General features: G+C 45.3%; 1 protein-coding gene across 3 annotated transcripts in view; it reads left to right on the top strand.

Annotated features, from left to right (window-relative positions):
• Positions 1 to 17,489, top strand: part of LOC106568905 (glycogen debranching enzyme) — a 40,901-nt gene extending 23,412 nt beyond the window's left edge. For all 3 annotated transcript variants that reach the window (XM_082960793.1, XM_082960791.1, XM_082960792.1), the window contains exons 19-34: positions 946 to 1,058; positions 1,469 to 1,603; positions 3,698 to 3,828; positions 4,182 to 4,318; positions 4,595 to 4,728; positions 4,972 to 5,147; positions 5,520 to 5,622; positions 5,722 to 5,947; positions 9,595 to 9,715; positions 9,922 to 10,057; positions 10,247 to 10,359; positions 10,466 to 10,677; positions 14,285 to 14,382; positions 14,547 to 14,634; positions 14,780 to 14,913; positions 14,992 to 17,489. In XM_082960793.1, coding sequence (XP_082816919.1) covers positions 946 to 1,058; positions 1,469 to 1,603; positions 3,698 to 3,828; positions 4,182 to 4,318; positions 4,595 to 4,728; positions 4,972 to 5,147; positions 5,520 to 5,622; positions 5,722 to 5,947; positions 9,595 to 9,715; positions 9,922 to 10,057; positions 10,247 to 10,359; positions 10,466 to 10,677; positions 14,285 to 14,382; positions 14,547 to 14,634; positions 14,780 to 14,913; positions 14,992 to 15,109 — 2,175 coding nt within the window. In that variant the 3' untranslated portion in view covers positions 15,110 to 17,489. The remainder of the gene's footprint in view (positions 1 to 945; positions 1,059 to 1,468; positions 1,604 to 3,697; positions 3,829 to 4,181; positions 4,319 to 4,594; positions 4,729 to 4,971; positions 5,148 to 5,519; positions 5,623 to 5,721; positions 5,948 to 9,594; positions 9,716 to 9,921; positions 10,058 to 10,246; positions 10,360 to 10,465; positions 10,678 to 14,284; positions 14,383 to 14,546; positions 14,635 to 14,779; positions 14,914 to 14,991) is intronic.
• Positions 17,490 to 22,139: the final 4,650 nt, after the last annotated feature.

Here is a 22,139-nt window from a genome sequence, read left to right as displayed (position 1 = left end):
CATTTAGTTTCCATAGCTATTTACTCAGTGTTATCTGCTTCTCTAAATGTACTTTTTGCTTTTTAGTTAAAGTAAAACATTTGGTAATGATTAATGGCATGTTTTTGCAACGATTTACACTATATGACTAACAGGTGCTGCTTTTTTGAAGACAAAAAATCACCACCATCTTGGTACTCCTCCGTTGTAAAAAAAAAAGTGATTTTGGGAGCTATAGAAATAGTTTTTTAAAATTTTAACTAGACAAGTCAGTTAAGAACTAATTCTTATTTACAATGACAGCCTACCGGGGAACAGTGGGTTAACTGCCTTGTTCAGGGGCAGAACGACAGATTTTTACCTTGTCAGCTCGGGGATTCGATCCAGCATCCTTTCGATTACTGGCCCAACACTCTAACCACTAGGTTACCTGCTGCCCCCATCTTTATTTACGTCTACATTTTGTTTTTGCCATGTTTATTCTATTACAGATGCCTTAATGCATATTTTTGTATTAAATTATGTTAGCTAAACATTAACATGTCAAATGAAAAGATATATATATATATACAAACATTTTCCTTAAAGCATAATTTTTTTGTATATAAAAAGTACAAGTTCTAATTTTACTGTCCCCACTACTACAACAACAAAATACTTAAATACATGTAATTTTGTCCTTAAAACATTTGATTTCAATGCTGTAGAATTCCATTCACTCTTATGGAGTTCTGCTTCTTCTGGGGAGTGCCAATAACGCCAACCGGTGACTTCAAAGCGTCTCACTGGTCAATACTTAGCATCAGCAATCCAGTGTTTACATACATAATTGATATAGACCAGCAAAAGCCAATTCAGAATTGTCCTCAACTCTCCTCTCAATACCCCATTGTGGACCTTGATACTGTTTTGTGTGGTATTGAAACTTGATTCAACAATGGTCTTTTGTGTCCCCTGTCACCCCAGCTGAAGGACAGTGGCATTGTGAAACATGCAGGCGTGACATCTAAGGGCAGCAGTGAGTTTGTCCAGGAGATCGTCTTCGAACGCCTCACCCCCGGCAGCGTCATCGCCTTCAGGTTAGAGGTCATGATGAGCAGCCCAATATACCCACACATTGAATAGAATTTGAAAGTCTGCTGTAAAACACACACAAATGTTAGTGAGGGGTGGGGATGTTCTTTGGCCAGTTTGGCCTCATATTGTCTACTCACAGCTCACAGGTAATACTGTTAACTCTTCACCCCTTCGATAGCTCAGTTGGTAGAGTGTTGGACTGTAAAATCGCTGGTTCAAATCCGTCTTGAAGGAAGAAACCTTTTGGCCGAGAAATCTCTTCAGCATTGCAGACTTATGTCTCCTAGCCTGGTCCCAGATCTGTTTATGCTGTCTTGACAACTTCTATGTTCATGTCAGGCATATGGCACAAACAGATCTGGGACCAGGCAATATGTTTCCCTCTGAGATGTGTCTGTGTTTCCCTCATCAGGGTGAGTCTGGATCCCAGGGCCCAAGAGCTGGTGGGAGTCATCAGACATCACCTGATCCAATTCAGCCCAAAGTACAAGCTTGGCAGTCTGCCCGACCAGCACACACCAACCATACTGGAGACACCCCTGGCACAGTGAGTATACATCGCACAAAGACACGCTTGCACACACACGCACCCACACACACACACACACACACATGCACACAAATGTACCGCTACACACACACACACACACACACACACACACACACACACACACACACACACACACACACACACACATGCTGCTTTGCAAACACACCATTTTGCAAGCACACCATGTCTATTGGAAAAGTGCTGAAAATGTATAGTACAGATGTTGTATCTTAATTTGATCATCCTGTTGCAGGGGAACTTTCCTGCAATGCAGGGAATTAAAAACCTGTATTGTATTTGAAGTTTAAAAAGGCTTCTGAAGTTTGTAATTTCCACTTTGAAATTTCAGACTTGATTTTCCCTCACGAAAAATGTGTCAACCCGTACCAAAAATGTCCATTAATTATAATCCGCATAATAATTGACATGTCCTGCTGCTGCAGGATTATTTTCCTGCTGTAGCAAACTTGCTCAAATTAAAATCCTACATCTGTATGTTTTTTTAATGATGGTCATATATTTGTATAGTGAGGAATTGATCAACACACTGATCAACACACTGCTCAGTGGGAGTCTGTAGTCTCCAGCTGTGCCCATTAAGGTGAATGTGTGTTGTAATGTTACGTGACCCTGTCCTCTATCCCCATGCAGGATCATGTCCAAGCTGACCCTGTCCTCTATCCCCATGCAGGATCATGTCCAAGCTGACCCTGTCCTCTATCCCCATGCAGGATCATGTCCAAGCTGACCCTGTCCTCTATCCCCATGCAGGATCATGTCCAAGCTGACCCTGTCCTCTATCCCCATGCAGGATCATGTCCAAGCTGACCCTGTCCTCTATCCCCATGCAGGATCATGTCCAAGCTGACCCTGTCCTCTATCCCCATGCAGGATCATGTCCAAACTGACCCTGTCCTCTATCCCCATGCAGGATCATGTCCAAGCTGACCCTGTCCTCTATCCCCATGCAGGATCATGTCCAAGCTGACCCTGTCCTCTATCCCCATGCAGGATCATGTCCAAGCTGACCCTGTCCTCTATCCCCATGCAGGATCATGTCCAAGCTGACCCTGTCCTCTATCCCCATGCAGGATCATGTCCAAGCTGACCCTGTCCTCTATCCCCATGCAGGATCATGTCCAAGCTGACCCTGTCCTCTATCCCCATGCAGGATCATGTCCAAGCTGACCCTGTCCTCTATCCCCATGCAGGATCATGTCCAAGCTGACCCTGTCCTCTATCCCCATGCAGGATCATGTCCAAGCTGACCCTGTCCTCTATCCCCATGCAGGATCATGTCCAAGCTGACCCTGTCCTCTATCCCCATGCAGGATCATGTCCAAGCTGACCCTGTCCTCTATCCCCATGCAGGATCATGTCCAAGCTGACCCTGTCCTCTATCCCCATGCAGGATCATGTCCAAGCTGACCCTGTCCTCTATCCCCATGCAGGATCATGTCCAAGCTGACCCTGTCCTCTATCCCCATGCAGGATCATGTCCAAGCTGACCCTGTCCTCTATCCCCATGCAGGATCATGTCCAAGCTGACCCTGTCCTCTATCCCCATGCAGGATCATGTCCAAGCTGACCCTGTCCTCTATCCCCATGCAGGATCATGTCCAAGCTGACCCTGTCCTCTATCCCCATGCAGGATCATGTCCAAGCTGACCCTGTCCTCTATCCCCATGCAGGATCATGTCCAAGCTGACCCTGTCCTCTATCCCCATGCAGGATCATGTCCAAGCTGACCCTGTCCTCTATCCCCATGCAGGATCATGTCCAAGCTGACCCTGTCCTCTATCCCCATGCAGGATCATGTCCAAGCTGACCCTGTCCTCTATCCCCATGCAGGATCATGTCCAAGCTGACCCTGTCCTCTATCCCCATGCAGGATCATGTCCAAGCTGACCCTGTCCTCTATCCCCATGCAGGATCATGTCCAAGCTGACCCTGTCCTCTATCCCCATGCAGGATCATGTCCAAGCTGACCCTGTCCTCTATCCCCATGCAGGATCATGTCCAAACTGACCCTGTCCTCTATCCCCATGCAGGATCATGTCCAAACTGACCTTGTCCTCTATCCCCATGCAGGATCATGTCCAAGCTGACCCTGGCCGACATGAACATGCTGCTGTTCCGCTGTGACTCTGAGGAGCAGGAGGAAGGAGGAGGCTGCTACAACATCCCCTCCTGGACTAGCTTCAAGTACGGTGGCCTGCAAGGTACAGTACATACAGAGGGGGGGTCCAGTCAGCACCAGGGTTGGGGTCAATTCCCATTTTAATTCAGTCAATTCAGTGTAAATTGAAATCGAAATGAGAATTTTGCGGTCTACTTCCTGAATTGACTGATTTTGAAAGTGAATTGATCCCAACCCTGGTCAGCGCACATTGTGGAAGTTGCCCCTAACCACTGATACTGGGTCAGATATCTTTCCACCCCCCATGGTTAAGGTTAGGATTTGGGTTGGTAAGCTGAACCTAGATCTGTGCGTACGAGCATCTGTACACATGAGAATATTGTTGAATGAAACTGGACATAGACATTAAAAATCAGATTCATTGTTTTGATACAGGTTTGATGTCAGTGATGGCGGACATTCGTCCCAAGAACGACCTGGGCCACCCGGTGTGTGACAACCTGAGACAGGGGGACTGGATGATTGACTACGTCAGCAACAGGCTGGTGTCCCGTGGTGGCGCTCTAGGAGAGGTGAGCACGGTTTGAGTGACAGTAATTCAAACCTAATGAATCCCTCTTGATTCGTTATGACAAGGTATACTGCCAAGACGGTCTGATGAACTTGACAATAATGATGCCAAATAGAAGGAAATCCATCCTACAACTCTGCCCATCTAAGGTCCAAGACCTGAGTTTTAAATCTAACAGCAGTAAGATGAGGATTCACTCACTGTTACCATTTTCCATGGTCGTCATTTTCAAGGTTGGTGTTTTCCATATAGCATGTGTTGTCCGACATGTTTCCAGGTGGGGAAGTGGCTCAAAGGGATGTTCCACTATCTGAAGCACATCCCTCGCTACCTCATCCCCTGCTACTTTGACGCCATCCTAGTGGGAGCCTACACCACGGCCCTGGACACCACCTTCAACCAGATGTCCAGGTATGTCCCCACAGAAACAACCCTATAAATGTTATCCACACACTCAACATACAGTCAGAAAATGATGCAATAGAACAATTGGAAGATACTTAAATTAGATGTAGTATTTCGTGTTAAAAAGGCCCTGCACCTTTAAGGATGTGCCGAAAACCTTATTTACATTCTTTTTGCAACTTATGTGTTTTTCTGCACAATAGTTTTCATGTAAAACCATGTTTTTCTCTGTGTTTCTCTCTTGTTCAGTTTTGTCCAGAACGGCTCCACCTTTGTCAAACTGCTGGCTCTGGGCTCGGTCCAGATGTGTGGTGTTGGCAGTTTCCCGGCTCTGCCCCCCTTGTCGCTGGCGCTACCCGGCGTCCCCTACCGCCTCAACAAGGACACCGGCAAGAAGGAGCAGTGCTGCGTCTCCCTGGCCGCAGGTCTGCCTAGCAACAACTCGTGTCTATTCGTCTATTCTACTACTGTAAACTGGTGGGGCGCCACCCAAATAACTCATCATATTTTTCTGTTGATATTCTGGAAACGAATGATAATAATCATCATGCTGGACTACATTGAGTAGCCAAATAACTGGTGTTTAGAAGTCTCCTGGTAATCATCAAAACAACCTATCATTGCCGCTTGGTATTTTACTGAAACGACGCTTTAAGCTTCAGTTCATGACCAGTTCAGTGGCTATCAGCTGATAAAGTCCTATTTGTATCTCTGTACCATTTGAGAATTGGTGTTTGAATTTCAGCTGTGTTCGAACATCTGCTTCCTTTATTCATCTCTACCGTCCTGTTTCACAGGTCTGCCTCACTTCTCCTCTGGAATCTTCCGCTGCTGGGGCCGTGACACCTTTATCGCTCTGCGTGGACTCATGCTGGTCACTGGTCGTCACCTGGAGGCTAGGTGACTGTGCCCTGTACTGCACTAGTATCCAAATGGAACTTCTTAGGTATCATTTCATACAATTGTATATGTTAATTCAATGTTTATTTTCATGAACAGAAACATCATCCTGGCGTTTGCAGGCACCCTGAGACACGGTCTTATCCCCAACCTGTTGGGCGAGGGCATCGGTGCTCGCTACAACTGCCGTGACGCAGTGTGGTGGTGGCTGCAGTGCATCCAAGACTACTGTACCCTGGTGCCCGAGGGCACTGCCATCCTCCACTCCCCCGTGGTCAGGATGTACCCCCATGACGACTCCGAGCCCCACGCCCCTGGCACTCCGGTAGGTCACAGCAATGCACATACAGTACACACACATTTTCTTAATCTCTCTCTCTCTCACACGCCCATATGTACACATGTATACATACACACACACGTGTAGACACCCACTCACACATGTAGACACCCACACTCACACATGTAGACACCCACACTCACACATGTAGACACCCACTCACACATGTAGACACCCCCACACTCACACATGTAGACACCCCCACACTCACACATGTAGACACCCACACACACACATGTAGACACACACACACATTTAGTCACCGACACACACGTGTAGACACCGACACACACGTGTAGACACCCACTCGCATGTGTAGACACCCACTCGCACATGTAGACACCCACACACACACACATGTGTAGACACCCAGACACACACACGTGTAGACACCCAGACACACACACGTGTAGACACCCAGACACACACACATGTAGACACCCAGACACACACACATGTAGACACCCAGACACACACACATGTAGACACCCAGACACACACACACATGTAGACACCCACACACATGTAGACAAACACATGTAGACACCCACACACACACATGTAGACACCCACACACACACATGTAGACACCCACTCACACACACATTTAGACACCGACACACGTGTAGACACCGACACACATGTGTAGACACCCACTCGCACGTGTAGACACCCACTCACACATGTAGACACCCACACACACACGTGTAGACACCCACCCCCACACACACACACACACACACACACACACACACATGTAGACACCCACACACGTGTAGACACCCACCCACACCCACACACGTGTAGACACCCACACACGTGTAGACACCCACACACACGTAGACACCCACACACACGTAGACACCCACACACACGTTTAGACACCCACACACACGTGTAGACACCCACACACACGTGTAGACACCCACACACACACGTGTAGACACCCACACACACACACGTAGACACCCACACACACACACGTGTAGACACCCACACACACATGTAGACACCCACACACACGTGTAGACACACACACACACACACGTAGACACCCACACACACGTAGACACCCACACACACACACACACACGTAGACACCCACACACACACACACACACGTAGACACCCACACACACACACACACACGTAGACACCCACACACACACACGTGTAGACACCCACACACACACACACGTGTAGACACCCACACACACACACACACACACGTGTAGACACCCACACACACACACACACACACACGTGTAGACACCCACACACACACACATGTAGACACCCACACACACACACGTGTAGACACCCACACACACACACATGTAGACACCCACACACACACGTGTAGACACCCACACACACACGTGTAGACACCCACACACACACACACACATGTAGACACCCACACTCACACATGTAGACACCCACACTCACACATGTAGACACCCACTCACACATGTAGACACCCCCACACTCACACATGTAGACACCCCCACACTCACACATGTAGACACCCACACACACACATGTAGACACACACACACATTTAGACACCGACACACACGTGTAGACACCGACACACACATTTAGACACCGACACACGTGTAGACACCGACACACATGTGTAGACACCCACTCGCACGTGTAGACACCCACTCACACATGTAGACACCCACACACGTGTAGACACCCACCCACACCCACACACGTGTAGACACCCACCCACACCCACACACGTGTAGACACCCACACACGTGTAGACACCCACACACACGTAGACACCCACACACACGTGTAGACACCCACACACACGTGTAGACACCCACACACACGTGTAGACACCCACACACACACACGTAGACACCCACACACACACACGTAGACACCCACACACACACACGTGTAGACACCCACACACACGTGTAGACACCCACACACACGTGTAGACACACACACACACACACGTAGACACCCACACACACGTAGACACCCACACACACACACACACACGTAGACACCACACACACACACACACATGTAGACACCCACACACACACACACACACGTGTAGACACCCACACACACACACGTTTAGACACCCACACACACACACGTGTAGACACCCACACACACACACGTGTAGACACCCACACACACACACACGTGTAGACACCCACACACACACACACGTGTAGACACCCACACACACACACACACGTAGACACCCCCACACACACACGTAGACACCCCCACACACACACACGTAGACACCCCCACACACACACACGTAGACACCCACACACACACATGTAGACACCCACACTCACACATGTAGACACACACGTGTAGACACCCACACACATGTAGACACCCACCCACACACACACACATGCAGACACCCACACACACACATGCCGACACCCACACACACATGCCGACACCCACACACATGTAGACACCCACCCACACACAAATGTAGACACCCACACACACACACATGCCGACACCCACACACACGTGTAGACACCCACACACACACACGTGTAGACACCCACACACACGTGTAGACACCCACACACATGTAGACACCCACACACACACGTACACACCCACATGTAGGCACCCACACACACACGCACATGTAGACACCCACACACACAGACATGTACACACCCACACACACACATATATAGACACACACATGTAGACACCTACTCACACATGTAGACACCCACCCACACACACACATGTAGACACCCACCCACACACACACATGCAGACACCCACACACACATGCCGACACCCACACACATGTAGACACCCACCCACACACAAATGTAGACACCCACACACACACACATGCCGACACCCACACACACGTGTAGACACCCACACACACACACACACACACGTGTAGACACCCACACACACACGTGTAGACACCCACACACATGTAGACACCCACACACACACGCACAGGTAGACACCCACACACACACATGTACACACCCACACACACACATATATACACACACATGTAGACACCTACTCACACATGTAGACACCCTCACACACACATGTAGACACCCACACTCACACACGTAGACACACACATGTAAACACCCACACACACCTAGACTCACACACACACACACATACATTAACACATAAATGCACACCCAGACACACACGCTTCATCTTTCTCTCTCACACACTCTCCCACATGTACACATACAGTATATACACCCACACACATATGCATAAGCACAATCTACACACACACACGTACATTGTAATATTGTTGTATGGTGGTATTATACGTTTTGTATTGTAGATATGTAGTGGTGTAATAATGTTATATGATGTACTGTTTTATCTTTTGTTTTATGTGTAATGTAAGTGCCTTAATGTGTTTTGACCCCAGGAAGAGGGAGAGCTAATGGGGATCCCTAATAAATACATTCACTTACACACTCTCCCATCTCTCTCTCTCTCACACACTCTCACATGCGCACATATTACCCACACACATTGTGCATAAATCCACACATGTCCACACAAATACCTACAGGACATCAAGCAGGGGTACAGTCTAACGTCATCCTCGTGTGTTTCAGTTCTCCTTCACACAGCCCCTTTGTGATGTCATCCATGAGGCCATGACACGTCACATGCAGGGTATCGACTTCAGAGAGCGCAACGCCGGACCAAATATCGACATGCACATGAAGGACGAGGGTGAGTCTGCCACGGTCACCTCCGCTTGCCGTCACACTTTGAGTTAATAAGTAGGACCAGGAGTTTTTCCTGGTTACGTTACCTTCTGGGCCCCGGTTATTCCCTAAAGTAGCTCTAGTTGGTTGTTATGTTTTTTCTTATGGTGAACATTGTCCTGGTGTCTTATTTCAGCAAACATGGTATATTATTATTCTCCTTGCTCCCAGGCTTCAATGTCGTGGCCAAAGTGAATCGTTATACTGGCTTTGTGTACGGCGGCAACCGTTTCAACTGCGGAACGTGGATGGACAAAATGGGAGAGAGTGACAAAGCTCGCAACAAGGGCATGCCCGCCACACCCAGGTAAGACCTTTGTCATCATAGACCACCAATATAATAGAATAGAATACAAAACAATACAATAAAACACAATGTAAACCAAACTGTGAGGCAAACGTAGTATTCTTCAAATATTAAGCTATTGTAAATGTACAATGAATTCATGTTTCATTTGATCTGATTTGACTCATGTCCCTGGTTGTGTGTCTCCAGAGATGGGTCAGCGGTGGAGATGGTGGGCCTCAGTAAGTCTGTGGTGCGCTGGCTGGTGGAGCTCCATAAGAAGGGCCTGTTCCCACACAGCTCCATGAAAATACACAGGGACGGTGAGTGCTGCCTGGGCACAAGCACACACACACACGTACCCGACTTCCCTTTCTTTAATTAGACATTATGAAAACATTGTTATTCTATGATTGTTTCCCCTGGCAGGTAAGGAGTTGAAGGTGTCCTATGAGGATTGGAACCATAAGATCCAGGTCAACTTTGAGAAGAACTTCTATGTGTCCCACGACGAGAATGACCCCGACGAGAAGCACCCCGACCTGGTCCACAAGAGAGGCATTTACAAGGACAGCCACGGAGCCTCCAGTCCCTGGTGTGACTACCAGCTCAGGCCCAACTTTTGCATCGCCATGGTGGTGGTGAGTTGCTATCAGAGTGGCATCAGCTCATGCCCGGTTTCCTGTTTTTTTGTCATTGGAATTTCAGTTTACTTCCAGAATCGACTGATTGAAATGGAATTGACCCCAAGACTGGTCCTTAGCCCTTTTCTTGCAATGATCTACAGCAGTGGTTCCCAAACTTTTTATAGTCCCGTACACCTTCGAACATTCAACTTACAGCTGTGTACCCCCTCTAGCACCAGGGTCAGCGCACTCTTAAATATAGTTTTTTGCCATCATTGTAAGCCTGCCACACACACACACACTATATGATACATTAATTAAACATAAGAATGAGTGTGAGTTTTTGTCACAACCCGGCTCGTGGGAAGTGACAAAGAGCTCTTATAGGACCAGGGCACAAATAATAATAATCAATAATAAACAATAATTCGTCGAACATTGTTAATAACTCACCACAAGTTATTGAGAAGGTGCGCTTGAAAGTATGCACATAACTCTGCAATGTTGGGTTTTATTGGAGAGAGTCTGTCTGAAATCATTTTCCACACACAGTCTGTGCCTGTATTTAGTTTTCATGCTAGTGAGGGCCAAGAATCCACTCTCACATAGGTACGTGGTTGCAAAGGGCATCAGTGTCTTAACAGCGCGATTTGCCAAGGCAGGATACTCTGAGCGCATCCCAATCCAGAAATATGATTAAATAACATTTTCACAGAACCGCTTGTTGCAATTTTGATGAGGCTCTCTTGTTCAGATATCGGTAAGTGGACTGGAGGCAGGGCATGAAAGGTATAAAGAATCCAGTTGTTTGTGTCATCCTTTTCGGGAAAGTACCTGCGTAATTGCGCACCCAACTCACTCAGGTGCTTCGCTATATCACATTTAACATTGTCCGTAAACTTGAGTTTATTTGCACACAAAAAAAATCATACAATGATGGAAAGAGCTGTGTGTTGTCCTGCAGACAGAGAAGAGCTACAACTTCTCAATCATAGTGTCACGTCCTGACCAGCAGAGGGAGTAATTGTATTATAATTTGGTCAGGACGTGGCAGAAGGGTATTTGTTTTGTATGGTTGGGTTTGTGTGTGTTATTAAAGGGGTGTTTGGTTTATGTAGTCTGGGGTTTGAGTATATGTTCTAGTGTTGGTTTTCTAGCCTGTCTATTTCTGTGTGGTTTGTGTGGCTCCCGATCAGGAACAGCTGTACGTCGTTGTTCCTGATTAGGAGTCATATATTAGATGCTTGTTTTCACCTGGGGATTTTGTGGGTAGTTGTCTTTAGCACTGCTGTTGTGAGTATAGCCTGTTAAACTGTCTTTTGTCGTTCTTCGTTTTGTTATTTTTTCCGTGCTCTCTGTGTTTAATAAATATTCAAGATGAGCATCCACATTCCTGCTGCGTTTTGGTCATCTCTACCCAACGACACCCGTGACACATAGCCTCAATTTTGTCCCGCACATTGAATATAGTTGTGGAGAGTCCCTGTAATCCTAGATTCTGATCATTCAGGCAAGAAAAAACAGATAACCAGCACACTTCTGTATGTTGTAAAAGCGTTACATGGTTGCTGCCCATATCATTACATAATGCAGAAAATACACGAGTTCAGGGGCCTTTCTTTAACAAAGTTACCCATTTTCACTGTTGTGTCCAAAACGTCTTTCAACCTGTCAGGCATTCCCTTGGCAGCAAGAGCCTCTTGGTGGATGCTGCAGTGTACTCAAGTGGTGTCGGGAGCAACTGCTTGCACACGCGTTACCACTCCACTATGTCTCCCTTTCATGGCTTTTGCGCCATCAGTACAGATATGAACACATCGTTACCACCAAAGTTCATTTGATTATCACAAAGCTGTCCAGTATTAAAAAGATATCCTCTGCTGTTGTCCTGGTTTCCAGTGGTTTGCAGAAGAGGATGTCTTCCTTAATTGACCCCCCATAACCGTAACGGACATATACCAGGAGCTGTGCCAGGCCGACCACGTCTGTTGACTCATCCAGCTGTAACGCATAGAATTCACTGGCTTGTATGTTAAGCAGTAATTGTTTCAAAACATCTCCTGTTTCAAAACATCTCCTGACATGTCACTGATGCGTCGTCGTGTTGTTTGATGAAGTCATTGTCTGCATAGTTTTTTTGGCCTTTCCCCCCAGCATTGTCCCAGCCATATCCGTGGCAGCAGGAAGAATTAAGTCCTCCACAATAGTGGCTAGGACAGGCTTGCCTGGTAGCTCACTTGGTAGCTTGGTAGCTCACCATATAAGACGCTTCTAGCCCCTTGTTATTAATGGTATCTGTTACTTTTATACATGTCTTACTACTCGAAAGTCATCTTAATTCTCGCTCAAAAAACTCCTGTGGCTTATTTTTCAAATTGGCATGTTTTGTTTCTAAATGTCTGCGCAAGAGTGAAGGTTTCATTGATTTGTGAAATGGTACTTTTGCACATATAACACACTGTGGCTGAGGAAAGGCACTACTCCCAATATAAGTGAACCTCAAATCAATGAGGTTCTCATCATATCTGCACCTCTTCGATGGTCCAACGTCCCTGTCTGTTGTTCAGTGCTTTCCCGGGTAAGGGGGCAGTAGCTCTTCGGCTGCATCAGATTCACAACTGTCAGTGTCCATGCTAGCTGGGATAACAACAAATGTAGAATTACTGACGCTAGCATTGGATGTGCTCGTGGAAGCAGAACAACTTGGGTCGTCGACAGGTGCAGGTGTAGTACTGCTGGTAGTAGCAGTACTAGCAGTAGAGCTGGTATGTGTCTCTATGGATGCGGCCTTACTGTTTGGCTACATACGGACCGTTAGTGGAATTCCCGCGAGAGAGTAACAGTTAATGTGATTGGATGTTAATTATTTGACTAGGCTACCTGTATTTGACATTGTGTTGTTATTTCGCTGAACACTAGATGGTTTCATTTTATTTTTGCCAGTGAAACGAGGTTATTCAGGCGAGAAAGAAAAAAAACTCACCCAAATGTATAGCAAGGTTGGAAAATATAAATGGACGGTTTGAAAATTAAATATATATCATTTTAAAATATGAATCACATTTTTTTTTTGCCGCATCCCGACGACATTGTACCCAAGTTTGGGAATACCTGGTTTAGACCGTTTGGAAGTTTTGACAGACTAGGAGTGAGCTTCTCTTCTTCTCCCACTTCGACCATGCAGTGCGGGTAGCTTAGCTCTATTCCGTTTAGTTTTATCCTAAAAAAAACTCCCTAGTCCTTGCCAATGTCAAGCATACCAATAACATAATGCAGCCACCACCATGCTTGAAAAAATGAAGTGATACTCAAAAATGATAAAATATTTCAATTTATATTTTATGTGAATCACATTTTTATTTGGCATAGAATAAACATGGCAAAACAAATGTAGACATGAATAAATGCATTTCCATAGCTTCCAATATGTTTTTTTACAATGGTGGGGGAGTGCCAAGATGGCGGCGCAGTGGCTTCAATACAGCGCCCCCTGTAATTTATCTAGTGTATATATAAATCATTGTTTTCTTGACTACCCCTTGGGTGTATATAAATCTAAAGAACTGGGGTGGAGTTTGCGAGGTATTAAGGAGTTGAGTATTTTCTCTATTTTGTCCCTGAGGCTCCTGAATTGTTCACGGTGGAGAGAGCCTGGAAGGCCCTGGAGATCGCTGAGAAGAAGCTGCTAGGACCTCTGGGAATGAAGACCTTGGATCCAGAGTAAGATACCTACAGCTATTAGTCATTATTAGTAGGGCCAAGTTTTTCCTATTCAGGTCATATTGTCAGGAAAAGCTCCTGGCTCCTCTTCATTTACTGATTCATTTTCTATATATATTTTCTTGGCTTGTATACTACTGACATCACGTTTATTTCTCCCCCAGTGATATGGTGTACTGTGGTGTCTATGACAACGCCCTGGACAACGATAACTACAACGTGGCCAGAGGCTTCAACTACCACCAAGGACCGGTAAGTGTGCCTCACTCAGGATTGGAGTTGTACCACACCTTAAATGAGGAGTTCTTGTTCACCTTCTTATGGCAATGCTCCTGAGCGGATAAATAAAGTTGTATTGAATTGATCTGTTGGCTTTAATGATGTGTTTGTTTTTTAGGAGTGGCTGTGGCCAATTGGGTACTTCCTTCGAGCAAAGCTCTATTTTGCCAAGAAGCTTGGGAAGGAGACCTATGACCAGACAGTGTACCTGGTGAAGAGCATTCTCTCTCAGCATTATGTCCACCTGGAGAGGTAAATGCACACAGTCACACACACACACATTTACGCACACTATTTGAACACCCATCCATGTCTCTTCTAACCCCCCAGGTCTAGTTGGAAGGGTCTGCCAGAGCTGACCAATGAAAACGGACAGAATTGCCCCTTCAGCTGCGAATCCCAGGCCTGGTCCATCTCCACGGTGCTGGAAGTCCTCCACGACATGTAACAACACCTCAATTCCTGTGGGCGGAGAGCCGCCCTATGATCTCACTTCCTGAGGGTGGAGACTCGCCCCATGATCTCATGACCTCTTGTAGTCCGGCATTGTTTTATTTCACATTCATAGTGTGGTCTTTGTTGTCTTGTTTTGGACCTCATGTACACCCTCTGGACTAACCCTACTGGGATCTCAAGTACACAGCAGGCTAATGCCTAGTGAACATGTGAACACCAGCACTTGCAGTTTGTTGTGGAGGGCATTGGGAAATTGTAGTTCACAGCCTCATTTGACACCTCACTTAGTGTTGTCAAGGTATATGTTACAGTAGATATGAGCTAACGTTATCGCACTTAAAGATGAAGTATTAAAGACAAAGTGATGTATTCTAAGGGATGGAAGACCGACTGTTTTGAAACCAGATTACCTCCTAGGTAGATAAACGTTCATCTTGTCGCCTTAGCTGCTAACCTGTCACTGGTGATCCTTTTAAAGACTATCAAAATGTACTGTACTATGAAATGTGTCAAGTGCTGATCCATTGTCGTGTGCTTCCATGCCTTTTACTGGAGTTTAGATCCCTAACTAGAAACGTATCACTGTGACTGAAACCTTGTAGAGTTGATCTTCTACGGTGAGGGAAAAAGTATTTGATCCCCTGCTGATTTTGTACGTTTGCCCACTGACAAAGAAATGATCAGTCTATGATTTTAATGGGAGACAGTGAGACAGTGAGAGACAGAATAACAACAAAAAAATCCAGAAAAATGCATGTCAAAAATGTTATAAATTGATTTCCTTTTTAATGAGGGCAATAAGTATTTGACCCCCTCTCAATCAGAAAGATTTCTGGTGTCTTTTAGGTGTCTTTTATACAGGTAACGAGCTGAGATCAGTAGCACACTCTTAAAGGGAGTGCTCCTAATCTCAGCTTGTTACCTGTATAAAAGACACCTGTCCACAGAAGCAATCAATCAGATTCCAAACTCTCCACCATGGCCAAGACCAAAGAGCTCTCCAAGGATGTCAGGGACAAGATTGTAGACCTACACAAGGCTGGAATGGGCTACAAGACCATCGCCAAGCAGCTTGGTGAGAAGGTGACAACAGTTGGTGCGATTATTCACAAATGGAAGAAACACCAAAGAACTGTCAATCTCCCTCGGCCTGGGGCTCCATGCAAGATCTCACCTCGTGAAGTTGCAATGATCATGAGAACGGTGAGAAATCAGCCCAGAACTACACGGGAGGATCTTGTCAATGATCTCAAGGCAGCTGGGACCATACTCACCAAGAAAACAATTGGTAACACACTACGCCGTGAAGGACTGAAATCCTGCAGCGCCCGCAAGGTCCCCCTGCTCAAGAAAGCACATATACATGCCCGTATGAAGTTTGCCAATGAACATCTGAACGATTCAGAGGACAACTGGGTGAAAGTGTTGTGGTCAGATGAGACCAAAGTGGAGCTCTTTGGCATCAACTCAACTCGCCGTGTTTGGAGGAGGAGGAATGCTGCCTATGACCCCAAGAACACCATCCCCACCGTCAAACATGGAGGTGGAAACATTATGCTTTGGGGGTGTTTTTCTGCTAAGGGGACAGGACAACTTCACCGCATCAAAGGGATGATGGACGGGGCCTTGTACTGTCAAATCTTGGGTGAGAACCTCCTTACCTCAGCCAGGGCATTGAAAATGGGTCGTGGAGGGGTATTCCAGCATGACAATGACACAAAACACACAGCCAAGGCAACAAAGGAGTGGCTCAAGAAGAAGCACATTAAGGTCCTGGAGTCACAGTGATACTAGCCAGTCTCCAGACCTTAATCCCATAGAAAATCTGTGGAGGGAGCTGAAGGTTCGAGTTTCCAAACGTCAGCCTCGAAACCTTAATGACTTGGAGAAGATCTGCAAAGAGGAGTGGGACAAAATCCCTCCTGAGATGTGTGCAAACCTGGTGGCCAACTACAAGAAACATCTGACCTCTGTGATTGCCAACAAGGGTTTTGCCACCAAGTACTAAGTCATGTTTTGCAGAGGGGTCAAATACTTATTTCCCTCATTAAAATGCTAATCATTTTATAACATTTTTGACATGCGTTTTTCTGGATTTTTTTGTTGTTATTCTGTCTCTCACTGTTCAAATAAACCTACCATTACAATTATAGACTGATCATTTCTTTGTCAGTGGGCAAACGTACAAAATCAGCAGGGGATCAAATACTTTTTTCCCTCACTGTATCTATGACCCTCTCTAAATGTGATGCATCTCTCCTTGTGAATCTGATGCCTCATTTTGTTGGTCAGCATGCGTCTAGCTTTTAGTGTGTCTAGTCTACATAGTGTTGTCATGGTACTGAACGGTATATAAACAGTCTGCAGCCTGACCTATTCTGTGTCTGTCTTCATGTCTGTGTTGAGGTGAAGAAAAACAATAGTTTTACTGACTGAGTAGCCTGTACACTAGCTCCCAGTTAGCCCTCTAGGTTGTGTTAGACACAGTAAAACCTTTATTTATTGAAATGTAATCTACTTTTTTTTTATTAGTACAAATTTCAAGAGAAACCTGGTTCAAAGACCGCAGTAGATTTTCCAATTTTTCCAATTTATAAACTTATGTCAAGAACGCTTATTACAGTATAATAACTGTTCTTTAGGATCAATTGAAGACAGAGAGATATCATGGGAATCCCGAACACTGACAAGACACAGGTAGAGAACACCTGAAAAGAGAAAAAGAAACAATAAAAATGACATACCTACTCCACATTTTCAAAGTGAAATAATTTTGGGGGGAATTGTTCCAAATTAATATTGATTGCATATCTCTTAAGGACTGACACTGGACCATTCAGGATCACTTAACACCTTTTGCCATTATGGTGTGTCTTAGGCATTAAAATGTGTGTAATTGTACTGCTGAAAAAATAAAGCTGTATCCCCAGGGTTAGGTATTCAGAAGACAGGCCAGGTTTAATCTAACTTTTAAGCTGGGCTTTGCTCTTTTCATATTTATTTTGATCCTGACAAACTTCCTAGTCCCTCCCAGTGACAAGCATACCCATAGAATGATGCTGCCACCACAATATTTGAAAATACAGAGGATCAAGAATGTTGCATTCACTCATTACTGGCCTGTGTGACAAAGTGAAAAGAAGGAAGCCTGTATTTAAAAAATCCACTTCAAATCATCCATTCTGTTTGCAACAAGGCTGGTAAGTAATACTGCAAGACAACACGACAAAGACATTCATTTTTTGGCCTAAATTTAAAACTACAGTGCATTTGGAAAGTATTCAGACCCCTTCCCGGTTTCCATATTTTGTTACGTTACAGCCTTATTTTAAAATGGATTAAAAAAAAGAATCCTAAACAATCTACACACAATATCCCATAATGACAAAACGAAAACAGGTTTTTAGAAATGTTTGTAAATGTATATATTTTTTTTAAACAGAAATACCTTATTTACATAAGTATTCAGACCCTTTGCTAGGAGACTCGAAATTGAGCTCAGGTGCATCCTGTTTCCATTGATCATCCTTTTAGATGTTTCTACAACTTGGAGTCCACCTGTGGTAAATTCAATTGATTGGACATGATTTGGAAAAGCACACACCTATTATTTAAGGTCCCACAGTTGACAGTGCATATCAGAGCAAAAACCAAGCAATGAGGTCAAAGGAATTGTTCATAGAGCTCCGAGACAGGATTGTGTCGTGGCACAGATCTGGGGAAGGGTACCAAAACATTTCTACAGATTTAAAGGTCCCCAAGAGTTTCTCTGCGGAGATGGGAGAACATTCCAGAACCATCTCTGCAGCACTCCACAAATCAGGCCTTTATGCTAGAGTGACCAGACGGAAGCCACTCCTCAGTAAAAGGAACATGACAGCACGCTTGGAGTTTGCCAAAAGGCACCTAAAGACTCTCAGACCATGAGAAACAAGATTCTGCTGTCTGATGAAACCAAGATTGAACTCTTTGGCCTGAATGCTAAGCGTCACGTCTGGAGGAAACCTGGCACCATCCCTATGGTGAAGCATGGTGGTGGCAGCATCATGCTGTGGGGATGTTTTTCAGCGGCAGGGACTGGGAGACTAGCCAGGATCGAGGGAAAGATGAACGGAGCAAAGTACAGAGAGATACTTGATGAAAACCTGCTCCAGAGCGCTCAGGACGTCAGGCTGGGGCAGAGGTTCTCCTTCCAATAGGACAGCGACCCTAAGCCCACAGCCAAGACAACACAGGAATGGCTTCGGGACAAGTCTCTGAATGTCCTTGAGTGGCCCAGCCAGAGCCTGGACTTGAACCTGATCGAACATCTTTGAAGAGACCGGAAAATAGTTGTCCAACCTGACAGAGTTTGAGAGGATCTGCAGAGAAGAATGTGAGAAACTCCTCAAATACAGGTGTGCCAAGCTTGTAGCGTCATACCCAAGACGACTCGAGGCTGTAATCGCTGCCAAACATGCTTCAACAAAGTACTGAGTAAAGGGTCTGAATACTTCTGTAAATGTGATATTTTTATTTTTAATATGTTTGCAAATATTTCTAAAAAACTGTTTTTGATTTGTAATTATGGGGTATTGTGTGTACTGTAGATTGATGAGGGGGAAAAACTATTTAATCCATTGTAGAATAAGACTGTAGAGTTACAAAGTGTGGAAAAAGTTACTGTATATAGGGCAGAGTTGAGTAACCGGGTGGTAGCTGGCTAGTGATGGCCTTGAGACAGAAGATGTTTTTCAGTCTCTTGGTCACAGGTTTTATGCACCTGTACTGACCTCGCCTTCTGGATGATAGCGGGTTGAACAGACCGTGGCTCCGTTGGTTGATGTCCTTGATGATCTTATAGGCCTTCCTGTGACATCGGGTGCTGTAGGTGTCCTGGAGGGCTGGCAGTGTGCCCCCGGTGTTACGTTGGGCAGACCGCACCACCCTCTGGAAAGCCCTGCAGTTGCGCGCTTGTGCAGTTGCCGTACCAGGCGGTGCAGTAGAAAATACATCCCTGATCACCCGCACACACAGTTCACTTTCATAGCAGCCACATACAGCATCAACTCTTTGTTCATTCTCGTATAATTCCTTCTCGCATCTACACGCTCTCAACTGTTGAATTGTCTTTCTCTCCGAGTGAATTACCCACCACACTTTATGCACTGCAGTGCTAGCTATCTGTAGCTTCTGCTTTCAGTACTAGATTCATTCGCTGATCCTTTGGATGGACAAGATGTTAGTTCGTACTCCAAGTGCTCTGATAGGTTGGGGGACGTCCTCCGGAAGTCATACATAAATACTGTGTAAGTATATGGACCGGGGTGAGAACCATGAGCCTCCTAGGTTTTGCATTGAAGTCAAGAAGAGAATGGAAAATAGCTGTCCTCCAGCTACACCATGGTGCTCAAGTGGAGGCTCCTCAGAGGAGGAAGGGAAGGTCCATCCTCCTCAATGAATTTCATAAAAATTGAAATGGTAAAACATAATAAAATGTATCCTTAAAAGATAAAACGATACTAAATATAATCACATCACCAAATAACTGATTAAAACACACTCTTTTGCAAAGAAGGTCTACAGTAGCCTCAACAGCACTCTGTAGGGTAGCACCATGGTGTAGCCTGATGACAGCTAGCTTCCGTCCTCCTCTGGATACGTTGACTTTAATACAAAACCTAGGAGGCTCATGGTTCTTACGAAAGCATAAGCTACAGCTAGCTAGCACTGCAGTGTATAAATTGTGGTAAATTGTGGTGAGTAGAACAGTTTTTAACAAATGTATTTCTTCAAAAATGAAGGACAAACAAGAGACAAATGGAGAGAGAGAGAGTGTCAGTTTTTTCACTTTCAGTTTCACTTTCTTAACTAGCAAATGCAGCTAACTAGTTTAGCCTAGTGAAATACCCTGCTCAGACAGGGATGCTATGTTAGCTAGCTGGGTGTGACTTTCCAACACAACACTAGAACTCTTCCAAGTCGAGGTAAGATTTTGGTATCACTCAATTATTGCCCCCGGGGCCCACCGGTGTAACTGCTTACTACTGTAACGTTACTGCATGATTGTAGCGGGTTTACTTCTATTAACTATGTTGACTATGATGTTACTTTAGCTTTAGCTAATATGGTGACAACGATGTAGGCTGTGTGTAGCGGTTTGGCTTGGAATGATTTTTTGCCTGGTCACATACAGCTGATGTGTTGTGCATTGAAGTCCACAAGCAAAGGGAAGAGGTGAGAGGAGGAGAGCGCAAGGATGCGAGAAGGAATACAACGTGGCTTCTATGAAAATGAACTGTGCGTATTCATTCTGCCGATTTTGTTGAAAAAGGTTTCTTAAACGGAAGCAAACATAACAAAACCGGGATAAACATACTTGAATTTGTCCAATAGAAACTCTAGTTTGCAACTGTTGGACTAATGATTACACCTTATATCAGCTAGATGTAAGCAAGAGTGTGCAAGGCGGCATTGAATGTCACTGTCTGTCCATGAGTCACCTCAAATTTGTCTCTCGACCTGTGTGCACCTACAGTGAGGGAAAAAAGTATTTGATCCCCTGCTGATTTTGTCCGTTTGCCCACTGACAAAGAAATGATCAGTCTATAATTTTAATGGTAGGTTTATTTGAACAGTGAGAGACAGAATAACAACAAAAAAATCCAGAAAAACGCATGTCAAAAATGTTATAAAATTATTTGCATTTTAATGAGGGAAATAAGTATTTGACCCCCTCTCAATCAGAAAGAAAGACTCTTAAAGGGAGTGCTCCTAATCTCAACTTGTTACCTGTATAAAAGACACCTGTCCACAGAAGCAATCAATCAGATTCCAAACTCTCCACCATGGCCAAGACCAAAGAGCTCTCCAAGGATGTCAGGGACAAGATTGTAGACCTACACAAGGCTGGAATGGGCTACAAGACCATCGCCAAGCAGCTTGGTGAGAAGGTGACAACAGTTGGTGCGATTATTCACAAATGGAAGAAACACAAAAGAACTGTCAATCTCCCTCGGCCTGGGGCTCCATGCAAGATCTCA

Source organism: Salmo salar, chromosome 14, assembly GCF_965601325.2.
Source record: "Salmo salar chromosome 14, fSalSal1, whole genome shotgun sequence".
Taxonomy (NCBI): domain Eukaryota; kingdom Metazoa; phylum Chordata; class Actinopteri; order Salmoniformes; family Salmonidae; genus Salmo; species Salmo salar.
The sequence above is the reverse complement of the archived record's forward strand: the minus strand, read 5'-3'. Positions and strand labels throughout refer to the sequence as shown.